At 37.5% G+C, this 24,111-nt stretch overlaps 2 protein-coding genes across 2 annotated transcripts; both read left to right on the forward strand.

Annotated features, from left to right (window-relative positions):
* The first annotated feature begins 11,039 nt into the window (after positions 1–11,039).
* Positions 11,040–15,442, forward strand: LOC107711940 (adenosine receptor A1-like). Its single transcript, XM_016517034.1, has 2 exons — positions 11,040–12,171; positions 14,493–15,442. The coding sequence occupies exons 1-2, from the start codon at positions 11,831–11,833 to the stop codon at positions 15,166–15,168; spliced, it is 1,017 nt and encodes a 338-aa protein (XP_016372520.1). The 5' UTR covers positions 11,040–11,830; the 3' UTR covers positions 15,169–15,442.
* Positions 15,443–18,907: 3,465 nt separating this feature from the next.
* On the forward strand, positions 18,908–22,582 carry LOC107712006 (5' exonuclease Apollo-like). The gene is made up of 5 exons (XM_016517130.1): positions 18,908–19,196; positions 19,430–19,665; positions 20,267–20,432; positions 20,572–20,754; positions 21,119–22,582. Exons 2-5 carry the CDS (start codon positions 19,474–19,476, stop codon positions 22,276–22,278), a joined length of 1,701 nt encoding a protein of 566 aa, XP_016372616.1. The 5' UTR covers positions 18,908–19,196; positions 19,430–19,473; the 3' UTR covers positions 22,279–22,582.
* Positions 22,583–24,111: the final 1,529 nt, after the last annotated feature.

Below are 24,111 nucleotides of genomic sequence, written 5' to 3' on the forward strand. Positions count from 1 at the left end.
CACACACACACACACACACACACACACACACACACACAGTTTAGTGATTGCCGATCTCGTAACTCTGTCTATGTCAGCAACTTTACATGGTACGGTATATTCTTTCCCTGCCTGCTCCAATGAGCCACTGATTTCGCTAATTTTCTCTTCGGTCATGTAATACATGAACTAATTTAGAAAACAAGCTTTCACACGTTAATTATTGAGGATGTTACTGTAACTCCAAGACAATCAGCTCAGAAGAACTCTTCTATTTAAAGAGGCATTTGTAACTCCTACTGGACCTAATAGTACTACAAAATCAAACACATTTGAACAATAGCAACACTCCCATTTGTTTCTCTGCTGACTATGCCCAAATGTCTAGAAACACAAAGCTGATTCTTCAGGACTGAAGACAGCTGTTTCAGGAAAATCAGCAGATTGTATTTTTAAGAAACTGCCAGTTGTGGTTAGCTTAGGTTGCTATATAGAGCTGTTCTGTTCTGTCAGGAATTTCTAATGGGTTTTTAAAATGTTTAAGTTGTTTATAAATAAAATAAGGTCTGTGGTTAACATTACTTGATAAAAATTTAGGAACATCTAGAACAAATTTGTCCATGCAGTCCTTCCACATCTCACTCTCTAAAAAGCACATCTCTGGGACTCAAACAGATTTGTAGTGTTTTTCATCTCCCACAACAGTCTTTTGATTGTCTTTGAAAGGATGATGTCACAATAACTACCGAAACAGCCACGAATCCTAGAGAATTACTTTTTTAGAAGTCATATGTGAAAAGACTGAATGGGTTATTTTATTTCTCCCATTTTTGAATACAAAGCAAGATAAAGGGCAGCGGGAAGTTCAGGGCGGAGTTATTTCCTTATCATGTCTTGTGTGCATCTGGTTGTGCAACGTAGTTTGCAATTCGTCTGCAATTCTTCCTATTGTAAAGTCATGCAGTGTGTAACCTCCTGTTGCCAATCCATCGTGCAATGTGAACACAGCAGCAACAGAATGCTACCCCAGATAGTCGTGCAGTGGGAAAACAACGGTGATCCGACAACTTTGAAAATCGTGTAGTGTGAACTCGGCATTAGTCTATGTCTTGTTGTGATTGTTTTTTTTAGTCATGTGTCTTGTTTCTCATTGGTTGGATTGTGTCATGTGACATTTGTTTGTTATTTATAGCCCACTTGTTACCTTTAGGCTTGTTCGAGATGCATCAGCACTGCGCAGACCGATCGGCGTATGACATCAAAGTACCGTGAGAGCGATTATAGAGCAGACGACTCTTTATTCTTTTGAATTGCTCTCGCGGTACTTTGATGTCATACGCCGATCGGTCTGTGCAGCGCCACATGAAGTTGAACACACCTATTGTCTCTTGCTACCCTCTTGTTACCATTGGGGGCAGTTGTAGGCTAATGGTTTGAGTCTTGGTACCGTCAGGGATTGTATGTGGGGGGAGTGAATGTACAGCGCTCTCTTCAACCTTGAATGCAACGACTGAGGTGAGACAAGGCACCGAATCCCCAACTGTTCCTCAGATGTGTGCTGCGCCACAGCAAAAATGGCTGCCCACTACTCCAGCTGTGTGTGTTCACTGAGTGTGTGTGTTTGTTCACTATACTTACTGCTCTGTGTTTGTGAAATGCAGAGCATAAATTCCGAGTATGAGACATCATTCTTGACCACACGTCACTTCACTTTCACTTGTCTAGCTTTGTTTGTGTAACCGCTGTTGGTGAGTTCTTTGTTTCTTGTTCATGTTCACATTTAGCCAACCCAAGTCTTTGTTTTTGGTCTTTCTGCTCACTTTTGGATTAAATAAACCTGCACATGGGTTCAACTAGGCTCGCCTTCAGTGGAATCATTACACAAAGAAGAAATATTTTGGGTTCCCCAAAGAACATTACAGTAAACAGTTCTTAAAATAACCATTTTCTTAGTGTGAAGAACACTGCAATAAACTAAAGATCCTTTTCACTATAACTACGGAACCTTTTGTGCAATGGGAAATTTCCATAGAAAGTAAAGGTTCTTCATGGAACCATAGATGCCAGTGAAGAACCTTTATTATTAAGAGTGTAGTCCTTGTAGTATCTTGTATGCAACCTATGGTTTTACAGTACACAGTGGTTTTAAAATTCACATTTGGTTTATGATTATGTGTTATAAGCTCTAAAATAAAACAGGAAGCTCACAAAGTAATGTTAATTTACTTGTTTTACTCATAAGTCAAAATGCTATATTCAAAAATTTCTGTGAATTAACCTTTCCTGTCAGCTTTCAATTTGACGTCATGACTGGGAATCTCCATTGAGACTATGTTTATCACGTTGGAAGTGTGTGATATTGTCCATTCACAGATTGCAGTAGGTTCAGCAGAGAACAGCAGGACTGACAGGTAAATGACACAGATCATAGTACCCTCACTTGTAATGTGTATCATCCTGGGCTCAGTTCCAATTTATTCCCCTCTGGTGGAGAAGAGTAATTTATGGGAATTATGGGGGGTCAGTCGTGCAAAGAGTTCACGCTTGCTGCAGTTGCCACGGAAACAACCATGTACACTCAGGATTGGTGTATGACATGTATCCTTCATGCATTGCCATTATGATTAACCAATTCAGGGGTCAAACTGTCCCTGCAGTGTGGTTTGTTGTATAGACTGCATTCAGATGCCTGTGTCGCTATGGACAATTGATGAGATGATGAGACCTAAGAATCCCACATTTTGCACAAAAACATTCCTAGACTCCTGCCAGTGCATTTGTCCTCTGGCATGAGGCTCTCCATATCTACAGCTTGGATTCTTATCGCTTTGACTAATTCAGGCCATTATGAGGATGTTTGAGCAGAAAAAGGGAGTTTAGCTAGATATCAGGCCCTCGGAGCTTATTTAAATCCTATAACTCAACATACTCTCTACATTTTCCCCAGAGAGAAAACGCTGTAATCAAACAGTGGGTCAGAAAGCAATTTGTAAGCCACAAAATTGATTGTGCCGTAACACAAACATCACCTTATTTATTTAGATGTGATCATCAAGTGCATCTTGAGCAGCACAAAGCAATCTTAAATGAATGCATAATTCATTTCATGTTCCGATCATGGTTTACTAAATGATAACAGTTAAAAATTGTATTTCCCCACAGCCATGGAGAGGCCGCTGCATATTTCGCTCAATTCACCCACAGCCACAAGAAGAAACATTTTTATCCACGCCTTTCTCTCTTCAAAACCCCAATCCATCCGCAGAGTGCCGCTCATCCCTTCTGATCTCTCAGATCTATTTCACAAACTGCAATTTCCAGCAGAAGTTACAGCAGAAGTTAAAGGGGAAGAGAGGTCTAAACATCTTTAATTTACAATAAACATTGTAACATCATGTGCCCGAAGGTGTTAAAACACACCAATGTGCATTCACACACAAAAAAAAAACCACACACAAATCATTTGCGGTACAAGGGTGGTAGAGGTCATTCAGGACTGTGCTCAGATGCATCATATTACCACTGTTTACACTGTTAATATTCAGATGCATGTTGTTAATTAGACTCCTAAATGAAGTAAGTGAAAGTGTATACATGAAAAGCCCAAGGTGGCAATTTACTGAGAGCTCTGCTTTGCTGCTTTCAGCAAATGTAAAAGCTGGAGTGAGAGCCACAGAGAAAATGTAATTTCTTTTTGCTAAAATGACACAAGCTTTAATTAAATCTGAAACATGCTCCATATAGACATATTCATTGCTGAAAATTGAGTTTCAGGCACTGTTTAGTGCACTATTTCTCCTCTCCCAAGGCCATTTTTTTCATATGTTGTTTTGCTATAATCTCAGTTTTTGTGAAGATCAGATGGTTTACCTTACACACCTTATGCATCAGGAAATTACAGCTTCAGCAGTGTATAGTGCAGTGGGGGACGGTTATACTATATGTTGTCACTCTCACAACCTGCAAAGACTGATAATTCACCAGATGGTGGATGCATTTCCTCTTTCATTCTTTCTTATCTTCTCTTTTCAACAGTATGGGCCTCTGATCACATTAACAATCCATTTTTGTCCAAACAGCAAAAACCCGCAATCATTGTTTACCAGAGCAACTTTCCTAAGCTCCCTCGTTTTGCTCATCTCACTTAGAGCACAATGTAATTCCCTGTGTCATCCTCTGCAAAATACATCTGACCTATTTTTTTCTCCAAAAATGTTCTAATGCATGTGAAAAGCAGAGAGAATGATTCCTATACAGAATAAATGTGCGAAATAATAAAACAGGTATAAAACTGGTGATGTCTTCTAATTCTAAGTTTTAGGATTTAAAAAAGCTTACAAAAAAAGAAACTTTATGATACAAAATAAACTTTGAATATTTAAGATTCTGCACTATTTCTAGGTCACAAATTTGACACTGAGCATGTGAATTCTTTTGTACAATTTCTTTTCTTCTTTTTGTTTCCTCCATTAAAGACAAAGAAGCTTGAAACATTTTCAATAATTTATATGGAGCTAGAAAAATGACAAAAATAGATGTTAATTATAGATGTAATTTAATAAAATTTCGTTTTAATACATATTTTATTGTTTCGAAATTTTTACATTTTTATTTTAAATTTTTTTTTAAATATCACATATAATTCGAATGAACAAAAATTCAATTAACTCCCCAAAAAATTCAGCTCTATAATTTTGCACAAACTTGTAGAGTTCATGCAGGTCAAGTGCTGATGTTATTAAAGCAATATAGAAATTTGTATTACATAAAATTGCAAAAAAGAAGCATCTTCACTAGTGATCTCAGATGTTTGGACCCCACTGGTAATGAATGTGAACACATATTTATTCTCTATATGTAAACAACATTTTGACAAGATTTTGAATCTTGTGTGTGCGTTTTTGTTGCTCTCATATTTTTTTATCTCAACAACAATCCTCCTCAGAATGCCGTATGACTAAAATGGAACAGGAAATCCAATAAATCTCTTTCCCGACATCTGTCTCTGCTTCTGAGACACCTTGTAGCCCTTTAACCTTTCATTTTTATCCTCTTCACTCCTCTCCTCATCCTTGTTTTTTAAACTAGCTTCCTACTTCTCTATTACTCTTACTCTAACTCCATAATCTCTTTATCTTCCATAGTCTCTCTCTAGCGGTCTCTCTGTCTAACAATACCCTCCTCCCTGCTGAATGTCCTGCAGATGGTCTGCAGGGTCCACTTCTCTCACAGAAGTGCTATAATAGATACTCATCTGCTTCTACGGCAAGACACGACTCCACATGAAGGCAGGAACTGAGGCAGAAATGCACTGTTCTGCACCTGGCATTGTTCATTATTTCAGCCATTTTTCTTGCAGTTTCAAAGCACCCAGGAGACATTTGTTAGGTTGCTCCCATTTTGTTACATCTGATCAGATTTTTTTTGCTAATAAAACGAACGGGATGACAGCAAGAGGTTGGCCTTCAAGGGCTATAATGACTAATGAATCTCTTTGCAGAGTGCAACACGATGCCTCTCGTGCCTTTGAACAAACGGCACATATAAAGACTGTCTGTCTCAGAGAGATTCTAAGTACATGATACCGAACACATGTGCAGAGTGTTCAATCACACAAAATGCTGATTGTTACAAAACAAATCGTGAGCAAATGCTGAAACTATGGGGATGCTAACTAATAGCTTTTGCCAGGTATTATAGACCTCCTTGGGTAAAAGTGTATCATGCCAGGTGAAAACTGGGTAATGAGAAAAAGCACATACGCCAGGTATTGCTTACGACCTTTTCCTGATGAAAGAGCACAGTTTAATGTGTTCATATGGCCTTATACAAATAAGTGTATGATCAAGCATGTAAACACATTTTTTCTAAAACATAAATTGTCTGGTCTGCAGCAGCATTTAAGTACAATATTTGATTTTCATGAATAGACTGAGTGGGTGAGTGTCTCCATGTATGCATGTTACTAAGAGACAAAAAAGAAGAAAGCAGCATTGTAGACGAGGCAACATTAAAGAAACAGACCTTAAGGCAATAATCTTGCTTGGTGAATGGTACACGATAACGAAGCTCTGCATGATGACCTACAGCATCGCTCACTCTCTTTCCGCCGTCCGTTTTATCCTGCTGGGAAGACATGGCCCACTCATAGACCCCCAACCATGAATTATATGAATCTCAGAGATGAAGTGCAGTAACAGCCTCGAAAAACCATGTCATCCGGCTTCCTGTTATGGACAGAATGAAGTGGAAAATTGGCCGTTTAGAACAGAGCCCTGGCTGAATTTCAATTGACTGGGGTGAGAAAATGAAATCAAATATAGATTAAAATACACAAAATGAATAAAATATGATAAATAACAATGACAACAACAACAGAAATCTCCCTCTGAATGTGAAGTTTACACAGTCAAGATGTGCTTTGCATCTAGTGTGATAAGGTAGAAAACAAGAAACGGTTACCTCACAGTTTTAAAAAAGAACTTCAAAAGATGGGACTTATCAAAAAAAAAAAAACACAGAACAACATATTTTAAACACCCATTGAGGCAGACTCTGACAATGCACTTAAGAAAATATTCTCTACAAAAACATGCACACTTTTCTTTTTCCCACTGTTTTAGCTTAATCAAAATTCGGTGTTTGCTTTCTTTTTTTTAACTGCCAGCGGTCTTGCTGAGGAACCATCTGCTGATATTTCTATCTTTAAAACTCTAAGAGTGTGATGACAAGCTGCTCTCGCTCTATGTAGAGAAGAATCTGGCAGTTCCTCTATTCAGGCCAATGGAGACGAGAGTTGGCAGCTCTTCAATAGGTCATGCTCTTCACAGAGGCTTCACTTTCAAAAGCGGAAAAATGGAATGTGTAATTAAACAATCATTTATAGTCATTGCCATATGTCAAATCATCATACTGATTCTTAAAGGGGTCATATGATGCTGCTAAAAAGAACATTATTTTGTGTATTTGATGTAATGAAATGTGTTTATATGGGAAAATACCCCATCTAGGAGTATTGCCAACGTTAGTTACTCTTTATAGGCAAGTTTTCAAATGCGTAATATAAGCAAGTTAAACTGAATTTAAAATCACACATGAAGGAATGCTGCTGTTGCGGCAGAATATGAGGGACTTCGTGACACAAGTATTGGCAGCCGCGGTAAGACAAACAACATGATTAAGAGTGTGATATTACTTTTATACAAGTTCACTAAACCAGAAATTAAAATCAGTTGAGTGAATGACTCAATGACCCACTTACAGTATAAAAACCGTTGTTTTATTCCTGAATGAATCAGTGTTTTTGAACAAATCGGTTAAGTGAATGAATCAACTCATTCATAAAGACTTGTCGCACACCTACTGGCCTAACAATGTACCTAAATGCCTGTTAACACCAAGAACTTTTACTATAACAACAATTTTATTAGTGTCAACACTAACTCAAGATAACGTTCTATTTCTTTTTTTTAGCATGCGGTGCTGTTATGTTGTCTCCCACTTAAAAAGCTTGAGCTTTTTAAAGTCAGATGCATTCTGATTGGTTGTCAATGTTTTTATTGTTCTTCTCCTGGGAAAATATTACTCTGCGATTCCAACGATATTGTTATAGTTGTGTGGACTCTATTTTCTTAAAGTTAGAATGATTAATAAAACTTGTATCACTTCGCAAACATGGACAGGTGGAGTGATACAAACTGAGAAAAGTCTCAGTGGCATTCTCTATATTGGCATTTTTTGGAACGCCACTCAGAATATCAGATTCGAGGACCGAAATGAAATATTGTATATTAGATAAATCTGACTAAAAATGGGTCTAAAAATTGTATCATGCTGACCAGTGAACAGCCATAAAGCAAATTACACCATGAACAACCAAAATATGCATATAGTATCTATCACTTGGTCACAAACACATTTGTTTCTTCCTGTCCTAATGACACTAATTTAGTGTCTGTGTAAGTACAGGGCTCCTTAGTGACATTTAAGTGTCGGTCCATTATGACATGATTCCCTCTTGATAGTTGCTTTTAAAGACAGACATTATGGGGGATGGTTGATGTGAATAGGTCTTAAAAGGTGTCTTGACTAAGAAAACTGAAATAGAACCAGCTGGCATGAGTATAATAATGTCAACTGCAGCTGTGCAAAGCCCAGATGTTTGCTAAAGAAAATCCAGCAGTGCGGACACTCTGAGTGGGTCATTAAGGTGAACAGGCAAATACTGCTGTTGGTAAAGTGCTGCTCTCAAACTGTGGACACAGCGAATGTTCCTTGGGGAGGATTGCAAGTGAGAGAAACACACAAAGAGCTGCACATCTCTTTGTCTGCTTAATTACTACAACACACCCTCAAAGCATTTTGATCGTGAACCTCAGAGATTTTAGGCATGCATGTGGATGATAAGGAGCTGGACACAAAATGGTTCAGCCATTAAAATCTACACAAATGAGTCTCAAAGGGATTGCCTTGCGGTTCGAAAAGTGCTTACCACATCACATTTCTTTTCAGGGACCACACTCAATCCATGCCTTCTTAGGGTGCAAAACCGCTTCAGGGTGGAAAAGAGATGCTTGCAATGCTTGGGATATTCGAGGTGAATCAGGGACATATTCATGCCAAGACTGTGGTCAGGTTGAGTAAAATGTAACCCGGATTTCTGCTTCATATGGCATGTTAAAACAGTCTGTTTTATTCCTGAGAAACCTGCCAGATTCTCTAGTCATTGCTGTCTAGTCATCATTCTTTGGGATTGTGTATCTTACCATCAGTCTGGGAGGTGTTTACTGTTTCCTGCGAGAAGCTGGTCACTGGTAAGGTAAATGTTTAGACAATGTGTTCAGTATTGACAAGGACTACAATTGTTTGGGTGTTATTAGTTTAAGCAAATTGTGTTTGTCCTTTCTTGTCATTTAGACCACATTTGAGTAAATAATGCAGACATTTTAGATACTAACAAAGGTTCACAAACTTTTTTTTGTAGCACAATTTTATGATTGTTTTATTGCAAAGTATTTGCAAAATACAAGCAAATGCAAAAGACAAAACATATAGTAGATAAAATGAAAGATTAAAAAACATAAGAGTAATAATAATAATTTATATTTTTATAAAAATAATATTACTGTATATACTGTATGCTGGAAAAAGTATTGGTGTAGAAACTATTTTTAACTGAAAATGCTAGTAAATTTCACTATTAATTACACCATTTTTTAAAATATGATAGCAAACACCATCAGGTCCATCACCATATATAACATTATGATTTAGGCTTTTTCTGTTTCATTCTGTGACCTCTCAACCCTCATGTAAGACCTCTTGACCTGAAATCTATAACAACAAACAGTGGAACAGCTTTGATAAGAGCAGGGCAGATTTTCTATTGTAATCAGACATGTAAGACAAAACAATCACCCTTATCATCCCGAGAATCCTAAATCTGTTTGTTCAATTGTTTGTTGATTGCTAATTTCTTTTATCCTCCCTTGAGTGAGATCCACTGATGTGGTTCTGCTCTGCCGTGGTTTTGTTGGAGTAGTAGTGTCAGTACTACGTAAAAAAGATGTTTACTAGCTGGATTTTCCAACTCCAAGGGACATTGAACCTGCTCCTTCACAAAAAGGGCCACAGAACACATTCAGTCATGTTATTAGTTTTATTGCAGGTATGGTTGGATAATTAGTTACCGCACAGCTGGGTATTGATCTAACTATTGATATAATGCCCTAGAGCACATTGGAGAATTGAAGAAACCCACATAGACATAAGTCCATGTCATGAAGCACTAGCATAACAAATTCACTTTTTTGTGCTTTTTCTTCTTTAGTTAAGCTACTTGATTTTTAAAATATATAAAAAATTTGTTCCATCTTCTTAATTTATGTTTTGCATTGTTTCATCTGTATGAAGATCAGCTGCAAATTTCAGTATGAATATACAAATATTTTTCATGCCAAAAAAAAAAAAACACCTTAAAACTGTAGGCTGCTATATAAAAGCCATTCCCATGTATTCCTAGAATATTACTTTATAATATAGGAATGTGGCGTCTCTTTGTTCAGAATCGGCAGGATAAATCTCATGTCGTAATTCTGTGTGAAGTGTATGAACGAATTCACCGCCCTTGATGGATCGTGCAGAAATTTCTCTTATGGAAATGAGGCAGGCACTGCGGTTCAGCCAGCTTTCTCATGCCATGATTTTTCCTGCTTGCTAAATCACCTGCATATAGCATGGAGGGGTCTGTGCTTTGTCTCTGAGCTCACACTCAAAAGCTGGAGAGACCATGACTGAAAGCACCGAGCGGGCTTTGACCTGGACATGTCAGAAGGAGGAAGACTTCATTATAATTCACCTCAAAAATACAAGATTTTTGTCTGCCAGACAAAGGCTCAGTCACTGATCTACAATACCAACACAACTAACATGATTTCTAGAATTTGTAATTTTATACAATTTATTTTTATATAAATACTGTATTTTTAAAATAAATATAATTTATGAATATAAATTGTATTATACACACTGTCTGTTGGTCAAATAAATAAACAATACTTTTTATTTGATTATTTTAATTTTTTTTGCATGTTCACATTTTGTTAAAATCTATTTAATGGCAGGTTCCATTGTGACAATTTATACAAAAATTGACTTTCAAAAATGAACCTACACTGATAAATATTCAGTGGAGTAAAAACAGGGACAACTCTCCTCTATTTAAAACTTAAACATCAAAAGGACCTTGCAAAGTGTGCCATAGGCCTATACATCATTTTGTTTTGCTGACTAGCTTCATTTGTGAGATAAAGTGATGTCTCAAGCTGGCACATTATGCTTATTGTAGATTATTAAACCTATTAGTTTCGTTGAAATGTTGCAAATATATTTCTTATTACATTTTATATCTTTGGTCTTTTGTGCGTTTAAATTAGTCACTGCTCATCAGGCACTGTCACCTCCTACTCCCCTCCACTCACGGGTTCAATGCTGTCTCATATCTATTAGAGCAAACTAATATTACACTATACACAGGGGGCACGGTCAGCCTCTCTCTTTATCTCGAGCGTCAAAGTTAAACTCTCACTGAAGACAAATACAATGATGAGAAAAGGAGTTCGGGCTCTCTACAAAAGAAAGTAGCGAACGCAGGATGTCCCTCAGCCATTCTCAAGGAGGGAACCAAAATAGACGGCGCGGTGTTTGGGATGGTCTTTTTTTTCTCCGGAACGACCTTCTGGTTTGACATTTTCACGGGTTAGTTGGACTTATTTTGCTCCCAAAAGTGTTGGTGAGTATGGGTGAGACAAAGGGCTCTACCCATAGACAGCTATTCCGGGGCACCGCATAGCTCACGAGAGTGTTGAGAACGACCCGCGCTCTGGACAATATCACATATTTCACATATCCAGGAACAAATATGGTGCGTCTTTTAATTTATTTTCCGACTCTTTGGACATCCAGAGAACTGCCTGACAGTTGTAGGTGACACGGAGAAATTTATTGTAACGATTTTGGGATGAATAAGTGGCGCGCGCATCTCTCGCACGAGGGCAGGTGGACCAAATGAAGAGGCGCTGTAGTAAACGAAAAGAAAACGCGCAAAACCCAGCGATATTTTCAGCAGAATATTTTGTAAGCCACTTCTATGGTTTTGTGGGGTTTCTTCTTCTCGCGTTTGTCCATATTCAACTGTAAACAGGCATGTGTGGAATACAGCTATTCTTTTGAGGGGCAGCGCATTAATAGGAGGATTTATCTCTGGACTACTACAGTTTACACATCACTTTCACTTGAAAACCCATTGTAGCGTGGATATTCATCGTATTATCGATTCCCGTCGAGTGGAAGCATGCTTGCGGATCTCTCTGCGGCCAAAGCCCTCTACATGGGCATGGAGGTGGTGATCGCCGTGTCATCCGTGATAGGAAACGTGATGGTGGTTTGGGCGGTAAAAATTAATAGATCTCTGAGAGATACTACGTTTTGCTTCATTGTTTCTCTGGCGCTCGCGGACATTGCAGTAGGAGCGCTGGTCATACCGTTGGCGATAACTATAAGTATCGGACTCCAGACTCACTTCTACAGCTGTCTGCTGGTGGCGTGCACGGTGCTGGTTTTGACCCAAAGTTCTATCCTCGCCTTGCTCGCTATAGCCATCGACCGATACCTGAGGGTCAAGATCCCAACCAGGTAAACGTATCATTCATTCCCTCTGGTGTTCCTGTTCTGTAAGAATAAGTAAATACACCTTTAGTTATATGTTACTGTGCATTATGTTGTCATACAGTCTATATAGGCTATTCATATGTCACACACACACACGCACACACACTAAGTTTTTCTATCATTTGAGGACGTTACATATTCTTTATATATTGTTTTTATACTGAGCTAATGGTATTTTCTATCCTCTAAGCCAGGGGTGTCAAACTCAATTCCTGGAGGGCCGGAGATTTAAAACATTTAAAACAAAATAATAAAAAGGGGAATACATGGGAATACATGGTGTAAATATCAATAAAAATGATGAATAAATATTTTGTACTATTCTGTACTGTAAGTTCCACTTCCCACACTCTCATAAAGATTTACATTATGGAAAAATTGTCATTTTTTACAATTAATCAAAGTTCTGCTGACCCATTAATAAGTTAATTTATAAGAGTAATAATAATGGCCACTGTCTGGCCAGTCTGTTTTCAAGCAACATTCGGTTTATGATGATCAAGGGGTACAGATGGAAGAAACTACATGCACATGACCTAATAACATAATATGACTCATGCACATCTAAGTGCATTATTTGCAGAGCTTTCCATAAATTTTACAGCATATGGCACAAAGAATTTGTCTTTAAGTAAGCACTAGGTCAATGGATCTGAACAACATGCTCTCATTTGACTTTTTTTTGTACAGGTATTATGTTCTATGGTATATGTGCTTTTTTGTTGTTGTTGCAGTTTCTTTTTTATTGTTTCTTGAACTGTCTGCTGCGTATCACTTAATGTCAAGTTTCATGAGAGAGATAAAAAAAACATTCCAGAAACATGTTCCAACTCTTCATCACAACAATACACTGTCCCAGCCATCTGAACATCTACAACATGCATACACTATCTGCTTTTATGTTCTAGCTACATCCTATTTGCAGACTCTATGCCAAGGTTGCTCTTTGTTCCCAGAGGAGTTAAACATACTCAACATCAGCTATGTAAAAGCCATTCCATTTTTAAAGATGCTTTTTGTGTGGACAGTATAGCCACTTCTGTGTTATGTGCTCTTTTCTCACTTTAATGCATCAAACATGGGAGTCCTGTGTTCAAATCCCAGATTCATTCTATTATTTTGCATTTAATATTGTGATTTTGCTGGCATGATTAATGATTACCATGGCCAGTACTATATGACAGAATCAACGTAAAATCGGCCCCTTTCAACACCTTTTTGAAGAGAAACAGCAGCACAGGGAAGTACCCACCTAATTTTGCAACATGGAAGTAAGCTATTTTCTTTGAATGTGCAAGACTTCTGAATTATTAGCCAATATAGGTAAATAATTAGAAGAATAAAGAAGTGCAGTAAACGGTAAAACTATCTGCACTACAAACCAGTATGTTTATGATTACAATAATAAATAAAAATAATATAGTAACAAATACCAGCTTGCATTGCAATATAAAGCAGCAAAACAGACTGTTTTTGTACATGTAAAATAACTGGAAGCGACTGACACAGAAAGCCTTGCAAATTTAAGCTACAAATGGCCGTAGTTTCACTTATGTTAAAAAATAGGTGGATAGCACATGGTGCTGCAAGGAAAAAGTTACCTCCTACAAAATTTATTTTGGAGAGTGAACACAATCCCATGAAACTGTTGTGAATGAGCTATAGAGAAGTGAAGGGTGTCTGAGAAGTGTATAGATTTGCTGCTCTGAGTCACCGCCTGTCGGCTCTGCCAGGATCAACCACTGTGCACAATAAATGAAGACGCAAGAAACTGAGCTGTGGAGTCCAAAAGTCTAACTGCTGCAGTTATGTAAATTATATTATCAGCATAATAATTTGAGTGAAAACTTGAATACAGTATATCATCTTCTGAATAAATCATCTATCATCTAATATATCCTGAGTATGCATCACTGACAGCAGTGCTAGATCTGTGTGAATTCTGTATCTAGTAATCTACTATTTTGTAGAGGGAGGTCAAAATGGCAATTTTCACCTGAGATTCAGAGCCAAATTACAGGGGGTTAAAAATGAAAGATGGCAGCATCATAATGTCTGTACTTGATTCTGTACTGGTAGCAGTTATACAGAATTTACCCTTTTATTTGCTTTTAAAATGGATATTGTGGTGATACGTGTGTTTTTTTCTTTTATTGTACATTTTGGAGCTATAATATTGCTGAAATTGCAGTAATAATAATGTATATCACGAGACATTGATTAAAATTTTGTATTAAAATTACAATGAAAACTTGTTTCACTCTTGTTGTATTTTTGTGTTGCAGTTATAAGCGTGTGGTCACTCCCAAACGAGCTGGAATTGCAGTTTTCGCGTGTTGGACAGTGGCCTTCATAGTCGGCTTGACTCCCATGCTGGGCTGGAACAATTTACACAACCTGCAACGTAATAACAGCTCAATCGGCCCTGACCTCATCGTCACCTGCCAGTTTGAGAATGTCATCAGCATGGAATACATGGTCTACTTCAACTTCTTTGGCTGGGTGCTTCCCCCTCTGCTTTTCATGCTCATCATTTACTCTGAAATCTTCTACATGATCCACAAGCAGCTGAACAAGAAGGTGTCCAGCCATTCTGAACCAAACAAGTATTACGACAAAGAGCTGAAGCTGGCGAAGTCTCTGGCGCTAGTCCTTTTCTTGTTCGCTGTTAGCTGGCTTCCTCTCCACATTATGAACTGCATCACACTCTTCTGTCCAAAGTGTGAGAAGCCCATGTTCCTCATTTATATTGCCATTCTGCTCACGCATGGCAATTCTGCCGTCAACCCTATCGTTTATGCTTTCCGCATCAAGAAATTTCGTACTGCGTTCCAAAGGATCTGGAAGCAGTACTTCTGCTGCAAGGAGGCTCCTCCCCCTGAGAGCCAGCCGAGCGAGAGACTGGATAACAACCACTACATCGCTGCCCCTCCTGAACCTGGTTTGGAACATAACATCTGACTGACATCCTAGGATTCTTTAAGGAGGTTGAATGACTTCTGCTGGCTGGACGTCCAAAGCTGTCATGTCTTGGTTTGTCTCTTTTGAATGTAAATCAGAGCTCACCACAGACTCTTCTGGCTGAAATGTCCCTTTATTGGAATAATGAGACAGCATCGCTTTAAAAAGCACCAAGTGAGTCAAATCATTTTGAAGAGGAAGGGGAACCACAGGAAATCTTGCTTTATGAAGCAGCCTTGAAAGATGCTTTTAAATCAAATTAGATTGACAGTACATATCATACAATTAAATTATAAAAACATGAGTATTTTCTCAAATAATGAATCAAAAGAATTGCACACAATTTTGTTTGCGCAGTTATAATATATATATTATAATTTATTTAGTTAAAATGGAAACATCTAATCACCAGTTACTAGTTCAGTATGAATGTATGCAGAACAGATATCAGAGCGCTGTACACTCTCAGATTCTTGGATATTCTGCTTGTATTCTGAACCTTTGTGCACAATGACAGAAAGAGGATGTCAGAAACAGTGACAAGGAGGTGGACACAGGTTTTTCTTGTCCTATTATGGAGTGTTTTCAGTGCAGGTCTGTTATTATGAAGGACAAAAAAATGTACTGCAGGCAGCTGACATTGGATTTTACTCACAGATGCAGTGAGGTTATCTAGCCTTTTAGCAAAATTGTATGTGTGTCAGTATCAGTATGTGTATGATTGAGTGCATGTCATAACAAACATGGAATTGTTTGAGGATAAGAAGATACACTGAAGTCCTATTTGTCCACTGTTTGAACATATTCAGGGTTAATGAATTATCAAAACCAATAGTGTATTACCTTTCAGTATAGCAGAATTTAGCTACACTTTTTCCAGAATCATAATTATTAGCTTTAAAAGAAATGTATGCTACACTACTGGGAAAACATACTGAACTATATTTTGACTTGTCTTAAAGGGATAGAGCACACAAAAACTGTCATTATTTACGTACCCTCATGTTGTTCCAAATCCATTTGGATTTTTTCTCCTGTATAACACAGGAGATTTTTATACTCATCTTCTTCATACATTTTCATTTTTGGGTGAACTATCCCTTCAAAGGTGGAGTGTGTAATTTTTGGGATGATAAAATGCTTTCTCCAGTCCCAACTATAAGTAAAGCCATTTGTTGGTTGATTTCCCTGAAAAGTTTAACCACTGTGGCTCGGAGGCGCTTTCAAATCATTGCTCTATTTGTTTGAGCATCCTGACCAGCTTGACACGATATCCTGACCGTGAGTTTGGGGCGCCAATTGCACATGTGGCACATGAGTGTTTGGGAATTATTTTTGCAATTCCGTTTGGTCACTCTAGTGGCACACGAATTACACACTTCACTTGTCACACTAGTGTGGGGTTTTTGTTCTCACATGCGGATGAAATACCAAGTCTATACTGACATCAAAGATGAACATGTCTCTAATCTCTACATAGTAATGTTATGCACTATGTCCAAGTACATTATGTTCATAATTGTTAAACAGACGGTTGTGGAATTACAATAATTTGTACATGAAATATTTGAATAAATGGGAACAATGGGCTAATTCATTTTGCCATCTAGTTTTTACTTCACTGCAACAGAGAGACACAAAGTATAAATGAGTGGTATTGCATTGCCTGAATGAGGAAGTGGGGGCTTCCTGTCCCTGAACCCCACGCAGTTCTCAATGTGACCAAAAACAGGAAATATCACTTTACTATCAATAGAAATAATTCATCATTATTCATCTTCATTCATCATCTTTACTGTCAGCGTGCCTTACTCTAGCTGTTGGTATCAGCTTTTTGTTATATTTTGTTTGTCTTATACTAATGAAAGACAATAAAAAAAAAAATCTAATTTATAAATTACTCTATTGTGGTAATATCTTGAGTGAAAAGTAGCCATTTATCTCCAAATAAGCCTCTATTATGCCATTGTTCCTCTCATGCATGAGTAGAAAGCAGTCAAGAAAGCAGTGAAGATTCTTGGTAAAAATAACAGGTCCCAGGGGTCCACATGTGTGGGTTGGTTGGCACAGTTGTTATTTTTTTGTTGAATATCTCAAGTGGAAATAATATTAACCCAATTATGTGCAAACAAAAGATAAAGACATACACATTAAATGTCACAAAATATTTTATAAATCTTGTTAATTCATGATAGAAATGGTTGGCACAGTGTTAAAAAGCTATAGCTTTGAGATGGTAGCAAGCAACAACAATATAAAAAACATGATTCATATTCATCATTTACAGTATGATGTTTTTGCTCTTTTTTAGTATATTAACAAATTCTGTTCTATTATTACTATATATGTGTGTAAGTTTCTCTACGTATGTAAATTATCATGCTGCTACGAATGATTAATTAAAAGGAAATAATTACACATGATAAATGATTGTAGATATGCAACATCATTTATCAGACTTCCAAACCTGGTTCCTATCTCTATTAAAGAACATTAACACTTTTTAGATCCATCTTTAATTGCTGATTAACATAGTTTAGATATCTATCTGTAATGAATTAGAGTGGCTCAAGAGGACAAAATTCAGATGCTACATTAATGTGAGCATTCAGTAATTAACCAGAAGTTAACCCTGTGCCAACCTATAGTTTTCCCAATTCTATAGTATATCCTATAGCTTTAATGTGGGTGTCTGTTCCTAGTAAGCCTAGTCACTGTATGCTGCTGAGATTCCTTATTACATTTCTATTTTTATAATTATTCAAGCTTTAAAGTGATGTGCTAAAAAGGAAAAAATTGTCAGGATACTCTGCGCCGTATCAGTGTTATATCGACCTCTAGTGGAGGTATTGGTCGCCGAATATAAAATGAAGCATGCTGTAAATCAGGGATGGGCAACTGAAAGCAATCTTTGATATATTACAGATCTCTGCCTTTCAATTTATATATATATATATATATATATATATACAAACAATACAAAAAGTAAACCTTGAATTATATTTCCCATAAAAAAATATCTATCAAAGTTGTGTCCTCACGCGTCAACTCCGTCAGGATTTTTTATAATTCTTAATAAATCAGGTAATGTCAGCGGCAACTTTAACTCTGAGGAACCCTTTCGAATTTCCTGCTCATTGTGGATCTTAACAGTAGGACACACAGTCCTGGAAGTTTTATATTTTTTATATTTTATACAAACAATATTGAAGTCCCTTCAGTCACATCTTTAACATGTTAACTCCGTCATCCTAGTGTGCTAGTTTCTGTAAATAGCTGTGGGATAAATCTTGGCATTTTTGTTATGTTTATTAATGCGGTTACAACTGACGAAAAAAAATTGCTCCACTGTTCAACACGTCATTCATGTTAAAAATATTCTATTTTGTCAACTCAGATTTTATGTCTATCTGAGTAACATTTTAAAACATGTTTTGTCCCTTATCTCAAGAATCAGTGATATAGCCTATACATATCATATACACAGTCTATATATATACAGTAAATACATACATATATAGCCGCAGTATATGTGAATTTATCACATCTCTCTACACCTGTCCACCAAAGCCAAGTACAAACACGAAAAAAGAACCGAAAAGAAAGAAAGAGCAGCATAAACATAAATGAAAAAATAATAAATGATATTTAAAAGCACCTTATTTTAAGTTTAAATGGCGCTTAATATCATCCACTGTGATCAATAATCGAAAAAAAAAAAATATATATATATCTGGTAAAAGACGCGAAATCTGCACACGGAAGCCAGTGACGTCACACGAGCTCGTGCGAGACACGGAGGCGTGGACAGTAAACGTATATTTTGGCGGAACAAACCAGCTGCAAATGCAAGAGCTCAGGAGTGCCTTTCAAAGCGCGCTGAAATCTTTTGAATTTGTAAACATTCCGCGACCCTCGTAAGCCCAATGCGCGGGTTCAGCATGGCGCTCATCTGCACAAATACACCAGATCATCCCCTGCCCAGCTAACCGGCCTGCTAACACACTCGGATGGATGAACAGTAACTGGCAAGCTTGCATTTATCTTTTTTTGACTGACTCTGTGTGCCTTAAAAAACAAAGCGATGCTATTCATTTCCCGCTAGCACTGCTTGCTTGTAAGCTGTCAGTTACATTGTTACTTTACAAAACCTTGCCTGCGCATACTGACTATTGTTTATTTACATTTCTGACAGCGCTGCTAAAGAATTACACTAAGAATTACATAAAGAAATACAGCTTTTGTTATCAAATCCCTTTAGGAATAAGCAGTAGGTACCTTCTGAACTCCTCACAGCAGCACAAAATGAACGGAAAAGTCCTACCAGACACTCCTATAGCTGTAGACTGTTGGCAGCTCCGCAAGTGCCATCACGTCCGTCTGTTCTTCTTGTCTCACATGCACGCGGATCACACCTCTGGCCTCTCATCCACCTGGAGTCACAGGCCCATATACTGCTCACCTCTCACTGCCAAACTGCTCCAGCTCAAACTTAAGGTGAGGTCGAGCAGATGATTTTACGGGGGTCTGCACAAGGTTTTAGGGGGTCTGGGAAAAATTAGAAAGAAAGAAAGAATTTTATATATGTGCTATTACAGTATTTATTGATATTTAGAGTTAGGTTATATTGTTATCAGTTGTAATTTTAGTTTGTTTTAGTCATTTTGTTATATGCTTTAATCAGTTTTGTTTAAATATTTCTATATAGATTTATTTTTATTTTGGTTTCAGTGGTTTTAGTACTTTAACCTATTTATTTCAGTTAATTAGCATATCAACATTTCTAGTTTTTTTTTCTTTCTCACCTAATATTTATATTTTTTAATAGTTTTAGTTAACAATAACAACACTGTTATATATCAAAGTCAACTGTTAAAAAAAATTAATTTGGAATGATTTTTATAATATCACACTTTTTCTCACTCAGTATAAATTGGTCTTTACATCTTTAAAATATTAACTGAAAACATTTAGCTGCGTTTATGTTTTAGGAATGGGTTCCACGTAAAAGTTTGAATTCATAAATGCACACATCTGTCCGCTAAATGACTCAAACTTGAAGGAATTACAAATTGTGTCCTGTTGTTGTGTTCCACAGGTCAAGGAGAAATGGATTCGTCCATTGGAGATTGGGGAAGCTCACATGCTGTTGCTTGATGATCTTGGAAAAGAACGACTGACCGTTACTCTAATAGATGCCAATCACTGTCCTGGGGCAGTTATGTTTCTCTTTGAGGGATACTTTGGCACCAGACTGTACACTGGTAAGTTTGGGAGGAGGAAATGAATATTATAGAAATGTGCAATAATCTAATAGTTTTTCTTGAGACTTAACGTTGTTGGATCTCACTGTGACATACTGAGATTACATTTTAATGATACTGTTATTGTGTTTTATCTCAGGTGATTTCCGTTATACTCCATCTATGCTTAGAGAGCAGTGTCTGAGGAACACCACTACCATTGATGTGCTGTATCTGGACAACACAAACTGTGACCCCACTCGAGCCGTACCTTCTCGTCAACAAGCCACTCAGCAAATTAAAGAGATCATTAGGACTCATCCTGGATACGCTGTGGTTATTGGTGAGACTCTCACACTTTCAACATTTTATTAAAATTTCATGTAATAGGATTTAATGTGTTTTATGTTCAGACTCATTTTCACATTTTCCACAAAAAAATTAAGCAGAACAACTGTTTCTACATTGACAATAAGAAATGTTTCTTGAGCACCAAATCAGCATATTAAAATTATTTCTGAAGGATCATGTGACAATGAAGACTGAAGTAATGGCTGCTGAAAATTCTGTTTGCCATTTTGCCAATTCTTTGCCATTACTTGAATTACCATGGTGAGCAAAACACAATGTCTACACTGCTGCAAACAACGTGAAGCAACAAAATCTCCATTGCAATACTTATTAATGAGTCTGTTACCTGTTATTAGGTCTTTACTCTCTGGGTAAAGAGTCTCTGCTGGTGGAGCTGGCTATGGAGTTTAAAACATGGGTGGAGGTGGATAGAGAGCGTCTGGAAACTTTGCGTGTTCTGGAGCTCCCAGATGTTTTCACCACTGACTCTGGCGCGGGCCGCATTCGTGTGGTCGCTCAGAAAATGATCAACGCCTCCAACCTGCTGGCGTGGAATAAAGTGCAGCCTACCATCGCTATACTGCCCACCAGCCGCCCCATGGTCTCCTGTCACACTAATGTCTATGTGGTGCCTTACTCTGACCATTCTTCCTACCAGGAGCTGGAGGACTTTGTGTCAGCCCTGTGTCCCATCTCACTGGTGCCCATTGTAGGCAACTGTCTGCCTTATTTTTCTTCTCTTCTAAACCCTTGCAGGAAAAAGCCCAAAGAGGTGGTGATTCCAGAGTCGGTCAAGCACTACATGATGACCAATTCTAATATTCAGACTTCCACAAATGGCATAACAAACATGCTTCAAAGAACCTTGCGCCCAGAGTCTCGTGGGGTGGTGTTCGAATCTCCAGAGTCAAAATTAAGCCGACTTAATCATGATGATGGAGATTCTGAGACCGATCAAGACTCTGACTGCATTCTTCTAGACATGAGCACCAACTCCTACTCTCAAGAGAATGGTCCACACAACAAGCGTTTGAAACCCATCCAAGTTGCATCAGATGTCGTCACAATTGGCAGCAGCCTTCCTTCAGATGACAACGAATCTATTAGTACACTTACAGATGTAAGATCACCTGACCGCAGCTCTGTGTACGAATGTGATCATAGAAGTCCAACCAAATCATCCAAGGAGAAGAGTCCTCAAATGGTCAGCACCAATTCTAGAGAGAGGTGCTCTTCGATGGATAGCATCAGCATCCATGACCAGACCTGTGTTACCGTTGCACTCACACTCCCTGAAACACGATCTGTGACCTCCACCTTGACCTTCACGTTACAGCGAGAGCAGATTGAGCAGTTGCTCCTTGAGAACTTCACCATACCTGCTGAACAACTCAAAAGTGACCAGGTGTCATGGGGACTTCGTGAAGAGAATCGCCTTACTCCGGTTGATCTTCCTAAACCGGCAGGTGATCCTCTTGAAGCAGCTATAAAGACATTCAAATCTAAATGTGATTAAGCAAGCACTTACAGTATGTGGTAATGTTTATGTGAATGTTTAATTATCATTTATCATTGTAATTTAGATATCAACAGTATTGTGGTTAAGTTAAGTGCCACCTGCCAAGTACTAATTCTTTTACACATTGTCTTTCTGCGTTTCTTTGAGCCAAAAACTATTGATGACATCAATCTGATAGTATTATTTTCATCATGTTGATGCTGAGGTTCAACGTTTTTTGCATGCATTTGTTATCTTATGTAGCATCACAAAGCACCTTATTGTGTAGATCTGTTTTCACATGGAAAAAAAAATCCTATTAAAAGTGTTTCTTGTTCTTCTGAGTAAAAATTGTCTTATTTACATATCAGCTTTTTGCTTATGATAAATTTTATTTAGGTTTTACTTAAAGCATATTGTGTAGAACTTTTGAACAATAAACATTTCAGTTTTTGTTGTGTAGAATTGATGCAACATCCAAATTAACTTATTAATTTAATGAGAGAAATGTTGAAACAGATGGGCACGGGATGGAAAATCCTGTACATGGGACGCATAACAGACAAATCATTTGAAGATTATTAAAGTAATAACTCTTGTTGGTATTTTCAAATTAGCATCAGATTCTTTGGAATGTTCTCTTTGAATCATACAGAGAATAGCCTGTTACTTTATTAGCTACTCAAGGCTCTAAACATTAATAGGAAAAAATGACCTTAAGTAATACTTTGATTTGTCTGCTATCAAAATGACCTTAAGTAATACTTTGATTTGTCTGCTATCTAATTTCTTATTGAAAGTTTTCTTTAGGGCAGTGACTCAAAGTGGGGTGGGGTTGGGGGGGCGATCATATGTAATGATATGTTTTTTTTTCTTTTGGGGCTGACAAAAAAGAAGCTCTGCTTTAAGCAGTGTGAATTGAATAGGCTCTTTGTTTAACCAGCAGGTGGCAGAGTAGTTCAATACTCTAAAACTCCATATACTGTATACAGTAATGTGGAATTAATGCAGGAAAATATAGCTACTGAATTAATCTTATTGATTTTACAATTGCCTACAAAAAAGTTTGAAATTATGTTTTTATGATAGTACTGATTATGTGCACAGCATAATTCTATAAAATTTTGAATAAACTCAAAATGTAATATACTAAATACTATTTCTGTTTAAATTGAAATTACTGTTTGAAGCAATTTAAGCTCCCAAGGCTGAACTTCTGTTGTAGATGGAACATTTACACCACTGACAGTCTGATTAGATTAGCAGACATTGGAGAAGCAGCCCTTCTTCATCTCAATCTGTCAAAAGTTAATTCCTTACAGATGGGTATGAGATGAGTCTAAAAAACCTTCAACCAGTTACACACAGAGAAAAGCCACAAGCAACTATACAGTTTTATCAGATATTTCTGTTTCCTCAGATAAATGTGTATGTTCAAAGAATAGACAATCCATCGAAAGTTTCACCTAAACATCTCTGTGACCAGATTATCTGCAAGGATTTGTCCCTGTCGCTGATACCACTGCCTCATATTCGGAGAGATATGAATAAAATAACAGCGGATCAATGTCTAATTTATTTCTATCATACCATAGATAGAGAAGTCAGAGGTCTGTGATTTAGTATTCACCAGCTTGTGACAATACCGGTAATACATATTTAGGTAGTCCAAACACCTGTTTACCATTGTATCCACGTACTGAGGGATTGTGTGTAAGTGATTGGGCTTGCATGCTGCTGTGCTAGGACATATACGACTAAAGCCAGGCTGTCCTAAAGCCATGATGTTTTATTCACCTCTGGTTTCTGCACACGCTCATATGCTCATAAAGGATGAATGGTTTGATGTAT

The sequence above is a fragment of the Sinocyclocheilus rhinocerous genome, unplaced genomic scaffold, assembly GCF_001515625.1.
Source record: "Sinocyclocheilus rhinocerous isolate Xijiao unplaced genomic scaffold, SAMN03320098_v1.1 scaffold1168, whole genome shotgun sequence".
NCBI lineage: Eukaryota > Metazoa > Chordata > Actinopteri > Cypriniformes > Cyprinidae > Sinocyclocheilus > Sinocyclocheilus rhinocerous.